Source organism: Panulirus ornatus, chromosome 11 (assembly GCF_036320965.1).
Source record: "Panulirus ornatus isolate Po-2019 chromosome 11, ASM3632096v1, whole genome shotgun sequence".
In the NCBI taxonomy this organism is placed as follows: Eukaryota; Metazoa; Arthropoda; class Malacostraca; order Decapoda; family Palinuridae; genus Panulirus; species Panulirus ornatus.
Window position 1 is genome coordinate 60,179,615 of NC_092234.1, and position 23,719 is coordinate 60,203,333.

The 23,719-nt window shown below is 43.8% G+C and overlaps 1 protein-coding gene across 2 annotated transcripts in view; it reads right to left on the minus strand.

Annotated features, from left to right (window-relative positions):
- The window catches only part of LOC139751591 (protein turtle homolog B-like), a 900,734-nt gene that overhangs the window by 103,340 nt on the left and 773,675 nt on the right, over nucleotides 1–23,719 (minus strand). For both annotated transcript variants that reach the window (XM_071667192.1, XM_071667193.1), the window contains one exon: nucleotides 15,667–15,960. In XM_071667192.1, the coding sequence (XP_071523293.1) occupies nucleotides 15,667–15,960 (294 nt within the window). The remainder of the gene's footprint in view (nucleotides 1–15,666; nucleotides 15,961–23,719) is intronic.

Genomic DNA, 23,719 nt, shown 5'->3' on the forward strand with positions numbered 1-23,719 from the left:
AGACCATGAAACTCTTGCCTTCCCCTGAACCTCACTCCACTTTCATTTCTGCTCGGGATCACCGCCAAGATGCTCTTCGTCAAGTCGAGTGAACCTCCATAAGAAGAAAGTCTGCTGACTTCGTCTTCTGCCGATAAATCTATGTGGTCCTTAGCCGAAAATATTTCCGACTTGATCAGTCTATAGCTAACTCTATTAAAGCCGCTATATTTGCGATCTAGTTCCACTGATCTAGTGTTATATGCGCCTCCATCCAATCCTCAGCCTCCATCTCCTCCCAATGAACCTATACCATCTCCTATAATCTCCTCACGCAGGGTCTTCTAAGTATTCTCCCAGATCTAGGTGGACAAGACGTATGGTTCACTGGCATACCTCCTCAATACCTGAAGGAGTGTGCCTCTGAGCTATCACCAATCCCTGATCGCCTACACCGTCTTCGTCAAGGAACCCAGACTTTCCCTTCCGCTTGGAAGCACGCCTTGGTGCAGGCCATCCCAAAGAAAGGAGACCACTCTAACTCCTCTAACTATCCCTTACTGCTCTCACCTCCGTCATCTCCAGAGCCTTCAAAACTTAGCCATACTCTCACTGTCTTAAATACACACAATTTCATTCCCTTCTGTCCTTCTGTCTGATCACCAGTATGGACTTTGAAGTGTTCAGTCTACTGATGATCTTGTCTCCAATGTTATTCACTCCTGGCTTTCCTCTCTCAGGGATTTTGGTGAAACTTCTGTCGTAGCCCTGAACATCTTCAGAGCACCTGACAGGGTATGGCATGAGTGTTTACTTTCTAAACTCTCTTCCTTTCATTTCTCTGCTTCTCTCTCGTCCCTCATCTGTAATTTCCTCTGGCTTGTCCATCACTGTAGTTCTTGATATATATATATATATATATATATATATATATATATATATATATATATATATATATATATATATATATATATATATATATATATATCCTTGTCTGAGCCAGGTACCCATTTTTTCGACCAACCCTAAGGGTGGATGAACAGCTGGATTGACTGTGGACCGAATGCTGAAACCAGGATTCGAAAGTAAGTTCTTCTTATATCACTTTTTAACAGTCATTTGTTTCCGTCTGTTCAACGTCAAAACACCACAATTCAAACCTGTATTAACGTAAACACATTGATGAATAACCATATCCTCCACTCTGCCCAGGAAACCATACATAATCAACGTCGTAAAGTGTGTTTTCTAAAAGGTGAATGTAGAATTGCTTACACATCTGAGGTGGGTCACCCTCCGCCTCTCTATCAACCAGAGTTGAATGAAAAGCCTTCCGTCTCATCAACTCTTCAGGCATCATCCCTCCTCAACCATCCCTTTCTCTCCAGCGCGTTGTTGATGCTTTCTCTTTCTACATATATCATTTTGGCTACTGTTCTCGTGGGCTGCCTATACCTGTTCCCGAACCTAAGGGCTGACTGCTGCTTCCCATAGTTTCTATGGGGAGACCAGCCACTCGAGAATGATACTTCCTTCTACCTAACAGATAAGCTTTAGAATGCTCGTCCTCCTTTTGTTCTTCCATCTTCGTGTGACCTTCTAACCTTCAAAAGTCGGGTCTACGAACACCTACGGGGCCCTGATTATTTTCTCGTCTCTTTTCCTCTCTATCTATTCACACGAGATGGCCTTTGACTGGCACACATTTTGCTCATGCAATCTCAGTCACTACAGAGAGAAAACTCTCTTGCTCTATTTCATCCTCATTAAATTCCATCAAGGGCTCTAGTGCCTGTTTGGTCATCTTCTGATCCAGTCTATTCTACATACTCTAGTGTTAGCAGGGAAGCTCATTACAATGCTTTCCTTTACTTCACCATCGATGTGTGATGTCATTAGGTTACGGTAGTGAGGCTAATACCGCTCGTTGTAATACCCCGCCATTGAACATCCTCTTCTGGTTGACTCTGTTTGGTACTATTTTGAACTTTCCCGATACAATCCCACGCCTCTGGTAGTACCAAGTCCTGGGCTCCATCACCCCTGTACACCATCCGATTAAGCACTGTTGTTGTTTTTGTTGTTGTTGTTGTTCCCAGTGTTTCCGAGTTCTCTCTCTCTCGCGTTTCATCACCAAACATTATGAACTAAAAAAGACATCCCACAACAGTACCACTCAATCCGTAGGTGGCCACTAGAGCTAAGACAAGCTTTTGGATGTTCGTAGTGCTAATTCTCAACCTTCCTCGACCCCTGATGTCTCACGATCCTGCTCCCACAATCCCCCTGCTTCTCCAGCAGCCTCCATATCAACCTGGCATCCTTTACAAGTGTTCATCTCGGAAAAAATATGGGAAGAACGGGAGCAGCGTAGCGACGATGTCGCTCCACTGGCCTGGTGGCAGGTTATGATGTGTGGACCTCACTCAACTTACTCCTCAAAGGAATGAGCCTTGTGGCCCACCTTCTATAGGCCTATAGGCCTGACACGGCGTAGACATGAGGTCTAAATGAACTACTGTCGAACTTGATGACCGAAGTTACACCGGCCTCAAGTCTCTATCAAGCAATGACGACCTTCCTTCCTCGCCAGCCATTCAGCTGTTGTGACCCGATCTCCTTCACTCTCAATGGCCACCTTCTGTGACCTCAACTGGTCACCTCTTATATACCCGAACATAAGTGAAGGCAAAACAGTTAGTTTGTTGACTTGCTTCAGACAACAAGTGTGCTACTTTGGTACGTGAAGGCTTGGCCATGGGACTCTGGTAAGACTCAAGCAGCTCTCGGAGCGACTCCTCTGCTAGCAGATGTCCTCTACGTGATCCCTGATCTTTCATCTACCTGGCAGGTGTCCTGTCTGTGGTGCCTCATCTCTCAAATCCATTTTTCAGCAGGACTCGCCTGGGACATCGCCTCCCACCCGTCTCGAGAAGCAACCGTAAGTACGGGACCCAATGGCCACGCCCCTAGCACAAGCACAAATGGAAGCTGCCACCCACTCACGACAGCGGCTTGAGCCACACCTTTCTCCTAATGAAGGTCTACGTAGACCCGACAGCCATGTTCTTCTCCCATGGGCCTCTGCATCACTTCATGAGTCTTCTCCAGCACAGCGGGACTCCTGTCAAGCCTGCACCCTACCTCTCCTTTCTACCACAATCCTACTACACCTTCAGAAGCGCCATGCCCTGGTCTACATCATCTCTGTACATTACCCAGTTAAGCACTATTGTTGTTGTTGTTCATGTCTATTACATATCCCTTTCTCAGATTCATCACCAAATATCACAAACCATAACATTCCCTGATGGACACTGCTAAATCGAGAGAGAGAGAGAGAGAGAGAGAGAGAGAGAGAGAGAGAGAGAGAGAGAGAGAGAGAGAGAGAGAGAGAGAGAGAGAGAGAGAGAGAGAGACTCCCTTGTGTCGAGTCGGAGACATATTAGGGTTTAGTAAGAAGTTTATGCTCTAAAAACTTTCTACTCTGAGGCTGGATTAGGTTTAATAAGAAGCTATTAAGTCTGTTCTTCAAGGCTTGTTACTTACTGTCTTAAGTATCAAAGTGACTCTGTCGGTGAGAGCGTTAAATCTAAACTGTGCAGGTTACGCTTAGTTCACTAAGTCGTAAATCATTTGCTGAGGCCCAAGTATTACCCCTCATCTTCCTGGCGGAAGTCCCGGGAGACCACCATATGTTGCAGCGTTGCCACTTTAGCTGGCGACCTTCAGTGTGGCAGTGACGAATGGTGAGGTGAGGTGGAGGGTGAGCATCCACCAGCAGGTTGGTGAGACGGAGTTGAGGGAGAGGAGGATAAGGTTAGGAGTGGCAGGGCCGAGTGACCTTAGCTGACTGAATTCGGATGGGATGGGGAAGGAAGGAGGGAGTGAGGATAGACTGAAGGGGTGCGGTGGGGAAAGGGAGGAGGGATAGGGAACGAAGAGTGTGAGGCGTGAGGAGGAGGAGGAGAGAGCGAGACGTGAGGAGGGAAGAGAAGTATATAGTAGAACCAGATAACAGAAGACTTGAAGGCCTATGACAAAGGCAAACCAGATAAACAATCGACTTGCTTTCAAGTTCAAACAACAAGTGTGTTCGTTTGGCACCTGAAGTCTTGGCCATGTAAATCCAGACTCAAGCAGCTCTTAGAGAACCTCTTCCGTTGGTAGAAATCTTCAACGTGATTCCCGACGCTTCATTTTCCTGGCAAGCAGGTGTGTGCGGTGGGGGTCATCGCTTCCATTCGTCTCGAGAAGCAACTTTAGGTGCGGGACCAAAGGCCACGCCCCGGCACTCCTGCTGCACAAGCACCAGCGGAAGCCGCCACTCAGGACACCGGCCTGAGCCACACCTTCATCCTACTGAAGTTCCATGTAGTCCCGGCAGCCATGCACCGCTCCCAAGGGCTCATGCATCACCTCATGCATCTTCACCAGCACTGCAGGCCTCCTGCCAAGCCTGCCTCATACCTGCCTCTCACCCTACCTGTCCTTCCTACCAGTCCTTCACCTCCAGAGACACCATAGCCAGGGATACATCACCTCTGAGCGCTACTCATCAAGGCACCGTTGTTGCTGGTGCTCGTGTTTTCGTATCCCTCTGTCAGTTCCCTCACCAAGTATAATGACCCAGAACATTCCTTCAAGAGCGCCGCTAAACCTCGAGAGAGAGAGAGAGAGAGAGAGAGAGAGAGAGAGAGAGAGAGAGAGAGAGGAGTAATGTTATGAAAATCTTATACATAAAAATGTGAATGTAAAACATATCCTGATGTTATTTCAGCCACCGGATACTGTGTGAAGGAAGCGACCTAGCCTAGTTCTAGTATGTCAGGAAATAATAGGTTGGGACGACATATTGTGTTGCCTTTTTTGAACAGGCTTATCCACTATGATTAAAATTTATAAATTTTTTTCTCCAGCCATGATGTATATGTATATAGTTAGTCTCCACACTTGAACACATCTGACCTTAGTAGTAATCCAGTAGTTTTGTAACTATCATGAAAAAAAAAAAAAGAAAAAAGGAATGAACCCACGTTTTTATTACATCCCTTTCTTTCCCTTGAACTACCAAACTTTAGTTTTGATCACTGCATCTCTAACGCGAACGCATCATCGTGAGTTATAGTGTCAGTATGTTTAAGTATTTTCAAACCTATTTAGAAATCTTGAAGTCTGTGATTTATCATCAGTAAGATAATTCTTTCTTGATAAGATTTATTTCTGTTTACCTGTTTGTACAAATGTATTCGGTCTATTTTTTTTCTTCGTATCTGATGTAGATTTTCGAGACTAGAACAGAACGGGGTATACAGAGAGTGGGGCAAGACCAAGCACTGTAAGGGGTAGGTATTGTGTCATGTATTCTAACTTATATTCGCAGCTACGAAACCTAACATTATATTTCTCTGGTCATCTGCAGCTAAGCACTGCTTTGCATGTTCTAGGTCACTACTACTACTCATCCCTTCAAAGTCTTCCTCTTCTTGTACTTCGCATCATGGCTAACCAAGTGGCTTGTATTGGTGTGGGAGGTTAGGTTTCACAGTAGCGAAGTTGGCCCAGCTCGACATTATATGTCGGTGATTATCAGAGGCTGTATCTATATGCCTGAATCACCCCATGGTACATTGGGAATGGATCTAATAATAGATAGATAAATAGATGGAATATTCCTCTCAAAAAGAGGCATTCATTTGCAAGTGTCTGCAAAGAGGTCCATTTGCAATGCCCCTGATCAACACAACGCTTTACCTACATCTCTGTAGATCTCAGAATGGGATGATGCAAGGAAAGGTGAGAAAGTCAAGGCAGTACTACTACACCCTAAAATCAATAGTCAGATGACACCCTAAAAGTATTACACAACACCCCAACATCAACACTAGGTGACACCCTAGCATCATCAGTAGGCCACACCCCAACATCAACACTAGGTGACACCCTAACATCAGTAGTAGGCCACACCTTAACATCAACACGAAGTGGCACGCTAACATCAGTATTAGGCCATCCACTGACATCCACACCAAGCCACACACTAACCTCACGGGCTGTAATGGTAGACCGTAATATGATACAGCTATCACGAGAGATGAACAAATAAATATATTTATTTATTTATTCATTTCTATCATACTTTGTCGCTGTCTCCCGCGTTAGCGAGATAACGCAAGGAAACAGAGGAAAGAATGGCCCAACCCACCCACAGACACATGTATATACATACACGCCGACACACGCACATATACATACATATACATTTCAATGTATACATACATAGACAAATACATATATACACATGTACATATTCATACTTGCTGCCCTCAGCCATTCCCGTCGCCACCCTGCCACACATGAAATGGCACCCCCCTCCCCCCCCCGCACGCGCGCGAGGTAGTGCTAGGAAAAGACAACAAAAGCCACATTCGTTCACACTCAGTCTCGAGCTGTCATGTGTAATGCACCCAAACCACAGCTCCCTTTCCACATCCAGGCCCTACTTTCCATGATTTACCCCAGATGCTTCACTTGCCCTGGTTCAATCCATTGACAGCACGTCGACCCCGGTATATCACATCGTTCCAATTCACTCTATTCCTTGCACGTCTTTCACCCTCTTGCATGTTCAGGCCCCGATCGCTCAAAATCTTTTTCTCTCCTTCCTTCCACCTCCAATTTGGTCTCCCACTTCTCGTTCCCTCCACCTCTGATACATATATCTTCTTTGTCAATATTTCCTCACTCATTCTCTCCATGTGACCGAACCATTTCAATACACCCTCTTCTGCTCGCTTAACCGCACTCTCTTTATCACCACACACCTCTCTTATCCTTTCATTACTTACTCGATCAAAATACCTCACACCAACATATTGTTCTCAAACATCTCTTTTCCAATACATCCACCCTCCTCCTCACAACCCTATCTATAGCCCACACCTCGCAACCATATAACATTGTTGGAACCACTATTCCTTCAAAAAAAATCATTTTTACTTCCCGAGATAATGTTCTCGCCTTCCACACATTCTTCAACGCTCCCAGAACCTTCGCCCCCCTCCCCCACCCTGTGAGTCACTTCCGCTTCCATGGTTCTATCCGCTGTTAAATCCATTCCCAGGTATATATATATATATATATATATATATATATATATATATATATATATATATATATATATATATATCCCTGGGGATAGGGGAGCAAGAATACTTCCCACGTATTCCCTGCGTGTCGTAGAAGGCGACTAAAAGGGGAGGGAGCGGGGGGCTGGAAATCCTCCCCTCTCGTTTTTTTTTTAATTTTCCAAAAGAAGGAACAGAGAATTGGGCCAGGTGAGGGTAGTCCCTCAAAGGCTCAGTCCTCTGTTCTTAACGCTACCTCGCTAATGCGGGAAATGGCGAATAGTTTGAAAGAAAGAAAAAAATATATATATATATATATTGGAAAGGATCACAATTTTGGGCGTGATCAAGATATTCCTATGAGTCCACGGGGAAAATGAAACACGATAAGTTCCCAAGTGCACTTTCGTGTAATATTTTTCTCTTGTGTCTCCCCTGATGATGTGATTGTTACACGAAAGTGCACTTGGGAACTTGTCGTGTTTCATTTTCCCCGTGGACTCATAGGAATATATATATATATATATATATATATATATATATATATATATATATATATATATATATATATATATATATATATATATATATTGGAAAGGATCACAATTTTGCGCGTGATCAAGTATATTCTTATGAGCCCACGAGGAATATGAAACACGATAAGTTCCCAAGTGCACTTTCGCGTAATAATCACATCATCAGGGGAAACATAAGAGAGAAATATAAGTCAGTTAATATAAAACGAAGACACGTAGCTTGGACGCCATTTGGTAAACATGTGGTTGTCCAAGACAATCACATATTTACCAAATGGCGTCCTAGCTACGTCTCTTCGTTGTATATCAACTGACTGTTATATTTCTCTCTTGTGTCTCCCCTGATGATGTAATTATTACACGAAAGTGCACTTGGGAACTTATCGTGTTTCATTTTCCCCATGGACTCATAGGAATATATATATATATATATATATATATTATATATATATATATATATATATATATATATTAGAAATTAAAATAAAGACAAAATACAGCCATATCCACGTTCTTGACAACAACACAAGACGCGTGGTTCACACGGAGCCTCAAAGCCTCAGAGAAGTTCCAGTCATCAATCAAAATATAAAGAAAACAGCTCGTGACCGCCTGGTGTAGCTACTGACGCCCTGTCTACACCAACACACAGCATCACTACACACACACACACACACACACAGTATGTGGGGGTATGTAAAGCAAGTACCAGAAATACATATTCAACAAACCAGTCACATACTTCAATAAACTTAGGCCATACATCTTTACACTCTGCAACCATCTCCTGTATCACCACTCGACCTTGTCTCTCCCCACACCCATCTTTTTCTCCCCCAAGACCACACAGTGGAGAGAAGTGAGAGGGAGGATAGTGGTGGTGAGAGAAAAGGGAGGGGGTGGGGAGAAGAAGAGCAGACCGGGAGGCAGGGAAAGAGGGAGAGATGGAAGAAGAGCGGGAGGGAGGGAGAGATGGAGGAAAAGCGGGAGGGAGGTCGAGATGGAGGAAGGGAGGAACACAGAGAGGGAAGGCGGAAGGGAGGAAGGGGAAGAGGAGAGGAAGGGCGGGATGTAGGAAGGGAGGGAGAGGAGGCTGGATTAGGTTTAATAAGAAGCTATTAAGTCTGTTCTTCAAGGCTTGTTACTTACTGTCTTAAGTATCAAAGTGACTCCGTCGGTGAGAGCGTTAAATCTAAACTGTGCAGGTTACGCTTAGTTCACTAAGTCGTAAATCATTTGCTGAGGCCCAAGTATTACCCCTCATCTTCCTGGCGGAAGTCCCGGGAGACCACCATATGTTGCAGCGTTGCCACTTTAGCTGGCGACCTTCAGTGTGGCAGTGACGAATGGTGAGGTGAGGTGGAGGGTGAACATCCACCAGCAGGTTGGTGAGACGGAGTTGAGGGAGAGGAGGATAAGGTTAGGAGTGGCAGGGCCGAGTGACCTTAGCTGACTGAATTCGGATGGGATGGGGAAGGAAGGAGGGAGTGAGGATAGACTGAAGGGGTGTGGTGGGGAAAGGGAGGAGGGATAGGGAACGAAGAGTGTGAGGCGTGAGGAGGAGGAGGAGAGAGCGAGACGTGAGGAGGGAAGAGAAGTATATAGTAGAACCAGATAACAGAAGACTTGAAGGCCTATGACAAAGGCAAACCAGATAGACAATCGACTTGCTTTCAAGTTCAAACAACAAGTGTTCGTTTGGCACCTGAAGTCTTGGCCATGTAAATCCAGACTCAAGCAGCTCTTGGAGAACCTCTTCTGTTGGTAGAAATCTTCTGCGTGATTCCTGACGCTTACATTTTCCTGGCAGGCAGGTGTGTGCGGTGGGGGTCATCGCTTCCATTCGTCTCGAGAAGCAACTTTAGGTGCGGGACCAAAGGCCACGCCCCGGCACTCCTGCTGCACAAGCACCAGCGGAAGCCGCCACTCAGGACACCGGCCTGAGCCACACCTTCATCCTACTGAAGTTCCATGTAGTCCCGGCAGCCATGCACCGCTCCCAAGGGCTCATGCATCACCTCATGCATCTTCACCAGCACTGCGGGCGTCCTGCCAAGCCTGCCTCATACCTGCCTCTCACCCTACCTGTCCTTCCTACCAGTCCTTCACCTCCAGAGACACCATAGCCAGGCATACATCACCTCTGAGCGCTACTCATCAAGGCACCGTTGTTGCTGGTGCTCGTGTTTTCGTATCCCTCTGTCAGTTCCCTCACCAAGTATAATGACCCAGAACATTCCTTCAAGAGCGCCGCTAAACCTCGAGAGAGAGAGAGAGAGAGAGAGAGAGAGAGAGAGAGAGAGAGAGAGAGAGAGAGAGAGAGAGAGAGAGAGAGAGAGGAGTAATGTTATAAAAAATTTTATACATAAAAATGTGAATGTAAAACATATCCTGATGTTATTTCAGCCACCGGATACTGTGTGAAGGAAGCGACCTAGCCTAGTTCTAGTATGTCAGGAAATAATAGGTTGGGACGACATATTGTGTTGCCTTTTTTGAATAGGCTTATCCACTATGATTAAAATTTATAAATTTTTTCTCCAGCCATGATGTATATGTATAGAGTTAGTCTCCACACTTGAACACATCTGACCTTAGTAGTAATCCAGTAGTTTTGTAACTATCATGAAAAAAAGAAAAGAAAAAAGGAATGAACCCACGTTTTTATTACATCCCTTTCTTTCCCTTGAACTACCAAACTTTAGTTTTGATCACTGCATCTCTAACGCGAACGCATCACCGTGAGTTATATTGTCAGTATGTTTAAGTATTTTCAAACCTATTTAGAAATCTTGAAGTCTGTGATTTATCATCAATAAGATAATTCTACATCTCTGTGTCTTTCTTGATAAGATTTATTTCTGTTTACCTGTTTGTACAAATGTATTCGGTCTATTTTTTTCTTCGTATCTGATGTAGATTTTTGAGACTAGAACAGAACGGGGTATACAGAGAGTGGGGCAAGACCAAGCACTGTAAGGGGTAGGTACTGTGTCATGTATCCTAACTTATATTCGCAGCTACGAAACCTAACATTATATTTCTCTGGTCATCCGCAGCTAAGCACTGCTTTGCATGTTGTAGGTCACTACTACTACTCATCCCTCCAAAGTCTTCCTCTTCTTGTACTTCGCATCATGGCTAACCAAGTGGCTTGTATTGGTGTGGGAGGTTAGGTTTCACTGTAGCAAAGTTGGCCCAGCTCGACATTATATGTCGGTGATTATCAGAGGCTGTATCTATATGCCTGAATCACCCCATGGTACATTGGGAATGGATCTAATAATAGATAGATAAATAGATGGAATATTCCTATCAAAATGATATATTCATTTGCAAGTGTCTGCAAAGAGGTCCATTTGCAATGCCCCCGATCAACACAACGCTTTACCTACATCTCTGTAGATCTCAGAATGGGATGATGCAAGGAAAGATGGGAAAGTCAAGGCAGTACTACTACACCCTAAAATCAATAGTCAGATGACACCCTAAAAGTATTACACAACACCCTAACATCAACACTAGGTGACACCCTAACATCATCAGCAGGCCACACCCCAACATCAACACTAAGTGACACCCTAACATCATCAGCAGGCCACACCCCAACATCAACACTAGGTGACACCCTAACATCATCAGCAGGCCACACCCCAACACCAACACTAAGTGACACCCTAACATCAGTAGTAGGCCACACCCCAACACCAACACTAAGTGACACCCTAACATCACCAGCAGGCCACACCCCAACATCAACACTAGGTGACATCCTAACATCAGTAGTAAGCCACACCTTAACATCAACACTAAGTGGCACGCTAACATCAGTATTAGGCCATCCACTGACATCCACACCAAGCCACACACTAACCTCACGGGCTGTAATGGTAGACCGTAATATGATACAGCTATCACGAGAGATGAACAAATAAATATATTTATTTATTTATTCATTTCTATCATACTTTGTCGCTGTCTCCCGCGTTAGCGAGATAACGCAAGGAAACAGAGGAAAGAATGGCCCAACCCACCCACAGACACATGTATATACATACACGCCGACACACGCACATATACATACATATACATTTCAATGTATACATACATAGACAAATACATATATACACATGTACATATTCATACTTGCTGCCCTCAGCCATTCCCGTCGCCACCCTGCCACACATGAAATGGCACGCGCGCGAGGTAGTGCTAGGAAAAGACAACAAAAGCCACATTCGTTCACACTCAGTCTCGAGCTGTCATGTGTAATGCACCGAAACCACAGCTCCCTTTCCACATCCAGGCCCTACTTTCCATGATTTACCCCAGATGCTTCACTTGCCCTGGTTCAATCCATTGACAGCACGTCGACCCCGGTATATCACATCGTTCCAATTCACTCTATTCCTTGCACGTCTTTCACCCTCTTGCATGTTCAGGCCCCGATCGCTCAAAATCTTTTTCTCTCCTTCCTTCCACCTCCAATTTGGTCTCCCACTTCTCGTTCCCTCCACCTCTGATACATATATCTTCTTTGTCAATATTTCCTCACTCATTCTCTCCATGTGACCGAACCATTTCAATACACCCTCTTCTGCTCGCTTAACCGCACTCTCTTTACCACCACACACCTCTCTTATCCTTTCATTACTTACTCGATCAAAATACCTCACACCAACATATTGTTCTCAAACATCCCTTTTCCAATACATCCACCCTCCTCCTCACAACCCTATCTATAGCCCACACCTCGCAACCATATAACATTGTTGGAACCACTATTCCTTCAAAAAAAAATCATTTTTACTTCCCGAGATAATGTTCTCGCCTTCCACACATTCTTCAACGCTCCCAGAACCTTCGCCCCCCTCCCCCACCCTGTGAGTCACTTCCGCTTCCATGGTTCTATCCGCTGTTAAATCCATTCCCAGGTATATATATGTATATATATATATATATATATATATATATATATATATATATATATATATATATATATATATATATATATATATATATATATATATATATTGGAAAGGATCACAATTTTGGGCGTGATCAAGATATTCCTATGAGTCCACGGGGAAAATGAAACACGATAAGTTCCCAAGTGCACTTTCGTGTAATATTTTTCTCTTGTGTCTCCCCTGATGATGTGATTGTTACACGAAAGTGCACTTGGGAACTTGTCGTGTTTCATTTTCCCCGTGGACTCATAGGAATATATATATATATATATATATATATATATATATATATATATATATATATATATATATATATATATATATATATATATTGGAAAGGATCACAATTTTGCGCGTGATCAAGTATATTCTTATGAGCCCACGAGGAATATGAAACACGATAAGTTCCCAAGTGCACTTTCGCGTAATAATCACATCATCAGGGGAAACATAAGAGAGAAATATAAGTCAGTTAATATAAAACGAAGACACGTAGCTTGGACGCCATTTGGTAAACATGTGGTTGTCCAAGACAATCACATATTTACCAAATGGCGTCCTAGCTACGTCTCTTCGTTGTATATCAACTGACTGTTATATTTCTCTCTTGTGTCTCCCCTGATGATGTAATTATTACACGAAAGTGCACTTGGGAACTTATCGTGTTTCATTTTCCCCATGGACTCATAGGAATATATATATATATATATATATATATATATATATATATATATATATATATATATATATTAGAAATTAAAATAAAGACAAAATACAGCCATATCCACGTTCTCGACAACAACACAAGACGCGTGGTTCACACGGAGCCTCAAAGCCTCAGAGAAGTTCCAGTCATCAATCAAAATATAAAGAAAACAGCTCGTGACCGCCTGGTGTAGCTACTGACGCCCTGTCTACACCAACACACAGCATCACTACACACACACACACACACACACAGTATGTGGGGGTATGTAAAGCAAGTACCAGAAATACATATTCAACAAACCAGTCACATACTTCAATAAACTTAGGCCATACATCTTTACACTCTGCAACCATCTCCTGTATCACCACTCGACCTTGTCTCTCCCCACACCCATCTTTTTCTCCCCCAAGACCACACAGTGGAGAGAAGTGAGAGGGAGGATAGTGGTGGTGAGAGAAAAGGGAGGGGGTGGGGAGAAGAAGAGCAGACCGGGAGGCAGGGAAAGAGGGAGAGATGGAAGAAGAGCGGGAGGGAGGGAGAGATGGAGGAAAAGCGGGAGGGAGGGCGAGATGGAGGAAGGGAGGAACACAGAGAGGGAAGGCGGAAGGGAGGAAGGGGAAGAGGAGAGGAAGGGCGGGATGTAGGAAGGGAGGGAGAGGAGGGAGGAAGGGAGACTGGGACAGAAGGAGGCAGTACATGGGAAGGACAGATAACAGTACACCAGATGGCCCACAACGAGATCACCATCAGCCTAGGCCTAAAACAGCGGCAGAAACCAAACATTAAGCAGAGGGCACCACCGCGACCACCTCTCCCACCAGCTTAACTGCCAGCTGGAGATATATGAGGAAAGACGGCGTGTAGCATGGAGGAAACATACTACCACGGAAGTTCTATAGGAGAGTGCGGGTAAGAAAAGTTCCCTTCCATTCCAACAATAGTTGTTCTGAGGCTGGATTCTGCTAAAGAAAGGCAGGATAAAATGATGACTGACAACGAGATAAACCGGAATATTTAGTAATATTAAGTAACTGTCTAGACTTGATTCAAAGGTATTGATAGTCTTCGTATTTATTACGTCAAGACGTAGTATACTCCAGCGCTCCACCACTCTACGTGTGGAAAAACTTTTGCTACACATCTATAACATTCCTTCCCTTTATCTTCATGGTGTTAGTTCTGGTCACTGAATCTGTCTAAAGCGAAAAAAAAATTCAAAAGCCATGCTGTCGAAATTATGGATTACTTTGAATGCTTACATTAAATCTTCTCGGAGTCTGCGATTTTGAAATAGGCTAGCATTAAAGTCTTGAGTCTTTCCCTATATGACTTATTTCTTAAGTTATCGGTTCAGTTTGGTGAGTCTTCTTTGGATTTCTTCTCGTTTTCTTTCTTTACTTACGTTTGGTAACCCAGACTAAAGAGAATATCATAATGGTGTGGATGGAAGGAGGAAGGGATGGGTGGATGGATGGATGGAGGGATAAAGGAAAGGATGGGTGGAGGGACTGAGGGAGGAATGGAAAGGTGATGCTACAGGCCACTCAGCAGTGGGGACAGTGTACCTGGGGATTCCTAGGAAGGACAGACAATAGGAAACTCGACGGTCCATAACGGGTTTATCTGCTTTACCAACCAAGCTGTGGTTGAGACAGGATAGTAAATAAGAGGTCACCTCCTCACTCACCCCTCCACCCTCGTCAACAGCCGACAGAGACAGAAAAAAATAAGACATATCATGAGGTAAGTAGGGAAAGATGCTGTCATGCAAACAGTACAAGGAAATATTGAACAGGAGGGAAGAGTTCTACAACAGCCACAACACGAAGTTGCACTTGGGATGGATGACGACAACGAAGGACAGGGTCTTAGTGACACTTCCTCAAACAGGATTGTTTACTAATACCATATATCGCTGAAGTATATTCCCAACCTTGATGTGACGATAGTGATCGTCTTTGCATTTACGACATGTGGTGAACGTTCATATTTATGTTCTACCAGTCTGTTGGAGGAAAACCTTTTGTCTACGTTATTATCACATCTTCCCTTTATCTTCATACCATTATCTGTGGTCATCAAATCTGTCTAAAGTGGAAATATCATTCTATATATATTTTTTTGAACGAGATCATTATATCTAAAAAACGTCCAAATGACACTTCGTCGAAACTGTGTGCTTTAAGAGACAATATAGTTTGGTGTACATTTGATTAGTTTAGTTGACCAGAAGAGCACCGGTTTGACCAGGGCGTTATGATGTGTGAGTATTGTACCTCTAGCTACAAGGAGCAGGGTCGGGAGCAGGGAGGGAGGTAGGGTATGTTAATGTAGGCGCCACTCACCGGCAGGGACGATGTGGAAGAGGCAGGGTCTGGTCTGTTGGCCGATGACGTTGTGGGCCCAACAGAGGAGCGTGCCGTAGTCCAGCTCGGTCATGGGCGTGTACGTGATGATGCTGAAAGTTGGCGCCGAGGTGAACCTGCCGGGGGGCACGTCGATCGTGTCCGCCGTGTTGTTGAAGGTCCACTTGAAGCTGCTGGCCGGAGGGTTGGCAGCAACCCGGCACGTCACCTCTGCGTCCTCGTGTCGCGCCACGCCGTACGTGGTCACCTGCCCCGGGGCACACACGGGGGCGTCTGGGGACAAGGAATAAAAAAAAAAAATCTTATCTATGCGACCCTGGGATGGTACACGGATGTAACCCTGGGATAATACACGGAGTTATCGAGACAAGGATTATCAAGAAGGTGAAATCTAATCTCATCTTACGTGAAGGATCCACGTCAGTAGGGACGGAGACAATGGAGGAGGAGGAGGATTGGTCCTCTTCGTTGGAAAGACTTAAACTTCCAGGAAACAGTGGTGGATGGTCCATTTGAACAGTACATAAATGGGGAAAAGTAACACTAAAACAACTGCACAGAACGATTGATAACATACCGTTCTCCGAAGTGTTGTGATGAACCAAAACTGTCGACAGAAAACAATGAATTTACAATCAGGATGGTTCAGGAGACATCATGACAAGCCCTCCTCAGAGATGGTGGCGCTACAGAAATGTTCGATCTTTACGATAAAATCTTTTGGGAGCAATGAAACCCCACGAGGATGAAGAAGACGATCACGAAAATATAACTTCTTAGGTAACAGTTTCGAGGAAACTTTCCTTTTCAACGTATTAATGAGCACACAAGAGTTTGAGGGGCCTAACACACAACACCACTACTTACTTTCATTACTACGTAAGACAACCTGAGGGCAAGAAACATCAAATATGATACTCCTTACACGCCTCTTCTCTCCCCTCTTAAAAGAAAAAGAAAAGAAAAGATCACAGCTTACATTTGAGTAAGTGGTTCGTGAAAACATAAGAAGAGTTCACCGAGGAAAGCACTCGAGATATTACAGTCTGGGTGATTTTATAGAGTTAAGCAATTTCTCTGGGAATATAAAGTAAGAAATGCAATTCCCGAGCGAGACTACAGAACACTGTTACAGAGGTTCTGTGAAATCTTTAATGATGGGTTGGTGCATGGGTGCGTGATGACGTATGTATTGTGTCGCCTGGCACAACTACCAGCCAGCAATTGAAAGGCAAAGAAGCGAGAGATGAGTGTAGTGAAATGGGAAATGAGGAATAAAGAAATGATGAAATAGGAATAGTCGTTAAAGATGTATGTGAGGAACTGAATGATAAATTCTTACGTGTATTCACAGTGGAGGACACAGTGGACCCATCAGTCATGGGACAGAATGGAAGACCTGGAAGGCTTCAAGAATGTTAAGCAAGACGTAATAGTGAGTATTGATCCATGTGAGGCACGCGAGTCCGATCAATTTTCCTGATGTGCCGTGAAGGAATAAGGAGAATCGCCTGACGGGCCATTAGAAGTTTTCCTGAAAAGAATCGCTGGAGGAGACTATTGTACTGCAGAGGGGTTGAAAGAAAACAAATTGTCGTGCCCAATTTTGTAAAAGGAGCTATAGAAACTGTACTGAAGTACAAAACAGTAGTCTGAAAACGCTGAAACATATAACTAGGAAGCAAACAGATGATAACTCACAAATGAAGATCTACTTAAGTTAGAAGTAACATAGGTCGGAAACACGTTAAATGTAACATGTATTCCAGATCTCTACGATGAAGTCAGCTCTGGTTTAGATCAAAGTGATGGACAGGTGTAGTGTGTGTTCTGGCACTGCCTGAAGACGTGACATCATTTCATTCTAAAGATTGGTCAAGAAACTGAATTTTCAAGCGGACACAATTGGAGATTCTTGGCAGATCGAAGACCACCTGACTTTTGTAAGTGGATTGGAGTAACCAGTGGTGTACCACGGGGTACTGTGTTAGGGCCACTGATATCATTCATCTATGTAAATGACACACACACACACACACACACACACACACACACACACACACAGCGAGGTAGCATTAAGAACAGAGGACTGAGCCTTAGAGGGAATATCCTCACTTAGCCCCCTTCTCTGTGCCTTCTTTTGGAAAATTAAACAAATGGGAGGGGAGGATGCAAAGTGGGGTCCACAGTCACCACCATGGTCCTAGGTTTGGTGCTGGAAAACAGGTAGACATTCGAGGACAAGGAGAGGAGGATCCCAGAACCGAGGACAAGGTGCAACTCTCGATCACAGAGAAACATCTAAGGAGAGAAAGAGAAGCCTTCAGCCACTGGCATGATAATGTACGTATAGCTGAGGGCACGGCAAGAGGTGGAAGGTACTAGAATGGTCTTCGTCTGAGTTTAGAGACAACAAGGGGATTTTAAATGACAGAATAACACTAACCAATGCATTATTCCCTGGCATAAACCTGTAATAGAGTGGCCAAAGTTCTCTTATAGAAAAGTGTGTTTTATGACCCCCTCTCATGGGACACCACGACCTCCTGAGGACATGGATGAGAAGAGTAGAGAGGATACCTCAGCTAACGAGTCACAGCCGCCAGGTTCTGAACATCCATGTTAGCTCCACGGACACGAAGGACATGTTAAGAGACTCACCTCCGTAGTAGCAAAACAGCTGCACACGTCTGACCACATACACGACTCCTGCAAGTCTTCAGTGAGGTGGATGAGGTTCAGGTTCTCCTAGCATGGTGCACAGGAGCTGCTCAGGTCTCCGGACGGACGGACCCAGCCAGCGCTACGCTGCTCAATTGTCCTAATGCTACCCATTACCATTATGACGGCAGCTGATTCAGCTGATGCAGCTGTGTGTGGTTTTAACAGGTGTAAACACTCAACACTGAATCTGGGTAATGGCCGAACAGCTTCCCGCTGATTGGATGATGATGAGGTGGTAATAATTGTTACAGTAAACCAGACAATGTTAGACCGATACAGTAATATCCTCATTCTGGCTAAAGGGAGCAAGATATGATAACGTGACCCCTCGTTTAGCTTTCAACCATCAGGTAGAGGCAGTCGGTCATCAGTAACCACAGTCGTGAGCATGTTATATTCGTCTCTCTCTCTTCTGGACGATACGTTCATGGTCTTGGGTCACATCGTCTCTCTGTGTTGCAAGTGACTCTCATATTTAGTTATGATCATTCTCATGTCATTTTCTCCGGACCAGTGTCTCCCTTTACCCTTAACGCAGCAGTGTCTTGCTTTACTCTTACCACAGCAGTGTCTTGCTTTACTCTTACCACAGCAGTGTCTTGCTTTACTCTTACCACAGCAGTGTCTTGCTTTACTCTTACCACAGCAGTGTCTTGCTTTACTCTTACCACAACAGTGTCTTGCTTTACTCTTACCACAGCAGTGTCTTGCTTTACTCTTACCACAGCGGTGTCTTGCTTTACTCTTACCACAACAGTGTCTTGCTTTACTCTTACCACATCAGTGTCTTGCTTTAGTCTTACCACAGCGGTGTCTTGCTTTACTCTTACCACAACGGTGTCTTGCTTTACTCTTACCACAACAGTGTCTTGCTTTAGTCTTACCACAGCGGTGTCTTGCTTTAGTCTTACCACAACAGTGTCTTGCTTTAGTCTTACCACAACAGTGTCTTGCTTTACTCTTACCACAGCGGTGTCTTGCTTTACTCTTACCACAACGGTGTCTTGCTTTACTCTTACCACAACAGTGTCTTGCTTTAGTCTTACCACAGCGGTGTCTTGCTTTAGTCTTACCACAACAGTGTCTTGCTTTAGTCTTACCACAGCGGTGTCTTGCTTTACTCTTACCACAACAGTGTCTTGCTTTACTCTTACCACATCAGTGTCTTGCTTTACTCTTACCACAGCGGTGTCTTGCTTTACTCTTACCACAACAGTGTCTTGCTTTACTCTTACCACAACGTGTCTTGCTTTACTCTTACCACAACAGTGTCTTGCTTTAGTCTTACCACAGCGGTGTCTTGCTTTAGTCTTACCACAACAGTGTCTTGCTTTAGTCTTACCACAGCGGTGTCTTGCTTTACTCTTACCACAACAGTGTCTTGCTTTACTCTTACCACAGCGGTGTCTTGCTTTACTCTTACTACAGCAGTGTCTTGCTTTACTCTTACCACAACAGTGTCTTGCTTTAGTCTTACCACAGCGGTGTCTTGCTTTACTCTTACCACAGCGGTGTCTTGCTTTACTCTTACCACAGCAGTGTCTTGCTTTACTCTTACCACAGCAGTGTCTTGCTTTACTCTTACCACATCAGTGTCTTGCTTTACTCTTACCACAACAGTGTCTTGCTTTAGTCTTACCACAGCGGTGTCTTGCTTTACTCTTACTACAGCAGTGTCTTGCTTTACTCTTACCACAGCAGTGTCTTGCTTTACTCTTACCACAGCGGTGTCTTGCTTTACTCTCACCACAGCAGTGTCTTGTTAAGATTCTTAGGTCACAGACTGCTCTGGACTGGTTTAGCACACACACACACACACACACACACACACACACACACCACACATGTTGGAGAAAAGCAAACCTCCAAGGGAGTGGATAAGAGCAAACGTCTACAACCATCTATAAGAAACGAGACTGGGAAGAGACAGTGAACTACAGACCAGTCTCCTTGACGAGTGTGGTCTGGAAGGTGCTGGAAAAGTGAGTCACAAAGCAAATGGATGATCTACTACTAAGGAGAAATTAGCTAAGTGAGAAGAGACACGATTTTTAGGGAAATGTCATGTGTAACGAACCTCATATTTCCATGAGAGAGTGAGCTCTGGCTGAGAAAAAGGGAAGGCTGGGTAGATTGTTTTATATCTTGATTGCCTGATAGTTTCTGTCACAGCTGATTAAGAAAACATGGAATACCAAGAAGGAATAATAGGGAGACGCCTCCTATGGACAAAAGATTATCTCAGTGGAAAGGGATAAAGGACAAATGTCTGTGGAACCTTCTCTGAGTGAGTGGAGGTCACAAGTGGAATGCCCCAGGGTTCTATTTTGGAACCGGTACTTTTTTTTATAGATGTGAATGACTCACTCGAAGGTATGGAATCCTATCTGAATGTGTTTGAAGATGATGTAGAAGTCATAAAGAAACTGAAAAGCTGCATTAGCTTACAAGGGGATCTAAACAGACTTCGAAGTTGGTCCGATTCATGGTTGATGAAAGTTAACCCACTCAATGCGAGGTAATGATGTAGGCAAAAAGTTAAAGAAAGCCTCAATATGATTATAAGGTAGTAGGAAATAAGCTTTAGGATTCTCTGTGAGAAGGACTTACGATTAAGCATCATCCCTAACCCATCACCTGAAACTCCACATTAAGAGAGTAGTTCAGGAGATAAACTGTCTGCTGGCAAATGCAACATATCAAAATTATCTTTCAAGCTGATTAGGATATAATCAGCAAGCTGTTTCTATCAAACTAAAGGCTAAAACTGGAATATGCCGCCCAGATCTGGTCACCTCATCTAAAGAAGCACAAAGAGCTGACAGAATGTTCAAAGGGTGTCAAGAAAGACGGTACCAGCATCAAGAAAGCCAAGTTAAAGAGAAAGTCTAAAGGCTTTAGATTAGCCGAACTTTGACGACAGAAGAGTGACGGGAGACCTGATCACAACCGTTAAGTTTCTAAAACAGGTCGATGACGTGGAGAGAGATGAAGGGATAAGAGCAACCCAATGACATAACACGAGATTAAGCAAGAAACTTGTTAAAAACGATATAAGAAAGTATCTTTTTTTTCGTATAGGAGTGGTAGATGAATGGAGTAGAACGGCTGGAAACATGAATAATGCAGACAGCATAAATATTTTCAAGAAGTTGTATGGTAGAGGAGAATGTTTCAGGGATGGAGCCCCACGAGTGTTTATAAAACTCTATTGCTCTGCGAGAAATATTGTATTGCGTGAATGGGCCATCTTGCCATACTTTGTGATACTTATGGTTATCGTATATTAAGAGGACCCAAACCAAACAATCCATTGCGTTCTATTTCCCTCCTTACTATCCTATCCCGATCTGGGCAGAACGGTGAGATCTTATCTCTTTAGTAAGCAATCTTTTCCACAACGCTAACAATATCAGGACCTTCTCGATCCATAAATTCCTCTTCCTTACCATTGATCACTAACACATCAGCGTCTTTCCCCAACTTTCACTCAGACATTTCCAACACCTAACATTTCTGGTGTGTCTGGCCGTACTGTGAGGGTATTCAGTCCTCTTGGCGGCTCACTTGGCGTCTACTGTTTATTTGCCATCCGACTTTATCCTTTACCCTTCTTCCTCTCTTCTCATGGTCTACCATGTGTGAGGAATATCCACACGCAATTCTGTCTTGTTTTTAAGATTTTTCTCCTGCCTAAGTCACTCCAAAGTAAACGTCACCATGATTGGACGTCGTTTTGTATCTTACGATTAACAATTCTGTTTTTATTTCCATAATTACGGAAATAGTGTCCAGAAAGTCCTCCACAGTCTCCAGTGATCTTTCGCTGAACATTTCTTCTTTCTTTACCCTCTCTCCTCTCTAGTTGAAGTATGACCTTCATCCGACCAAAAATTAAACCTCCTGGTTCATTAAAGTCTCTTACTCTAGCGCCAGCCACTTTATGGATATAATTCCAAATGCTTTGTTTTATCAAACTTTGCATTTCTGGCTTTCTCTATAATCTCTCTCTCTCTCTCTCTCTCTCTCTCTCTCTCTCTCTCTCTCTCTCTCTCTCTCTCTCTCTCTCTCACTGATCTTGTATGCTTAGCACTTTTCTAAACTTATCATCTGGACGACAAATTTTCTTGATTGCTTTGTCTCTGACACTGCTTATTATTCTCTCTACAGCTTCATTTATTTCCGGGGATCCGGGCTCCTCTGTTACACCGTGCCAATGTTCCTGTTCCGCTGCATCACTCATCATGTTCACAGTAGCAGCCCTACAAACTGTTCCACCCTCCCTCCCAGCCTACTACCTTCAGCAGTTTCGACAGCTTGGGTTGTGGATAATTCCTCCTATTCAACATGTCTTAGGACATCTACAGTAGTAACCCCTTCCGATCTTTCCCGTTCTTTTCTCATTCTCTCTTCTTACCAGTGTTTACGTTCCCTCTGATCTCTTTTCCACAATCAGGATCTGTGTTCATGCTCCTTTACTCTGTTCTTAATTCCTTTGGTTCCTCTCTCACCTCATGGCTCCCTTCATGATCCTTGATTTGAATCCTTGGTTTCTTTAGGTCATCCTCCAGCTGTAGTAGCTTTCGCTCTTGCATTTTAATAGCTTTCCAATTCATTTCCAATTATCTGGTCTCTGGTGGTTCCTTCTTCACCTCTCCCTCCTGTACCTTTCATGTGTGTATTAGCTTCATTGTCTAATTTCTTTTCCTTCTTTAAGACCTCCAGTTTTTCAGTGGTTCAGCCATTGCTAAAGATCTTTTAATACTAGTAACACTAATACTAACGACAGTTATACTAGTAATAGTAGCACTAGTGACAATAATGCTAGTAACAGTAGTACTAGAGACAATAGTGTTAGCAACAGTGAGGAAACTTACCAGAACAGAATAGCAGAATGGAGAATCTAATTGGAGAATTTAACTCTTTAACAGACGCTGTGAGTGTTGCCCTTGGGTATACTAAAACTTTATACTTCCTATTGTACAGTCAGAGCTGTACATTTATTTAGTAAAACTTGTACGCTTGTTCACTACTCCACTGTTACCCACTCACTCTCTTAATGAGTGAATCTTTGACAAAAATAATAATAATGATAAGAAACTGATTCGCTGAAGTTGGCAACACTCCTGAGCACTCGATTTAAACCCAGGAAACTTCCGCTGCCGAGCCATTATTAAACTCCTGAATTCCGAAACTCAAATTAAATATCCAATGAATATATCACTCGGGGGCGCCCCCTTCACATTCTACTACCCTTCCTCTCCCCTCTCCTCCCACATAAGCATTAGTAGAGCCGTCATGAGTTGTA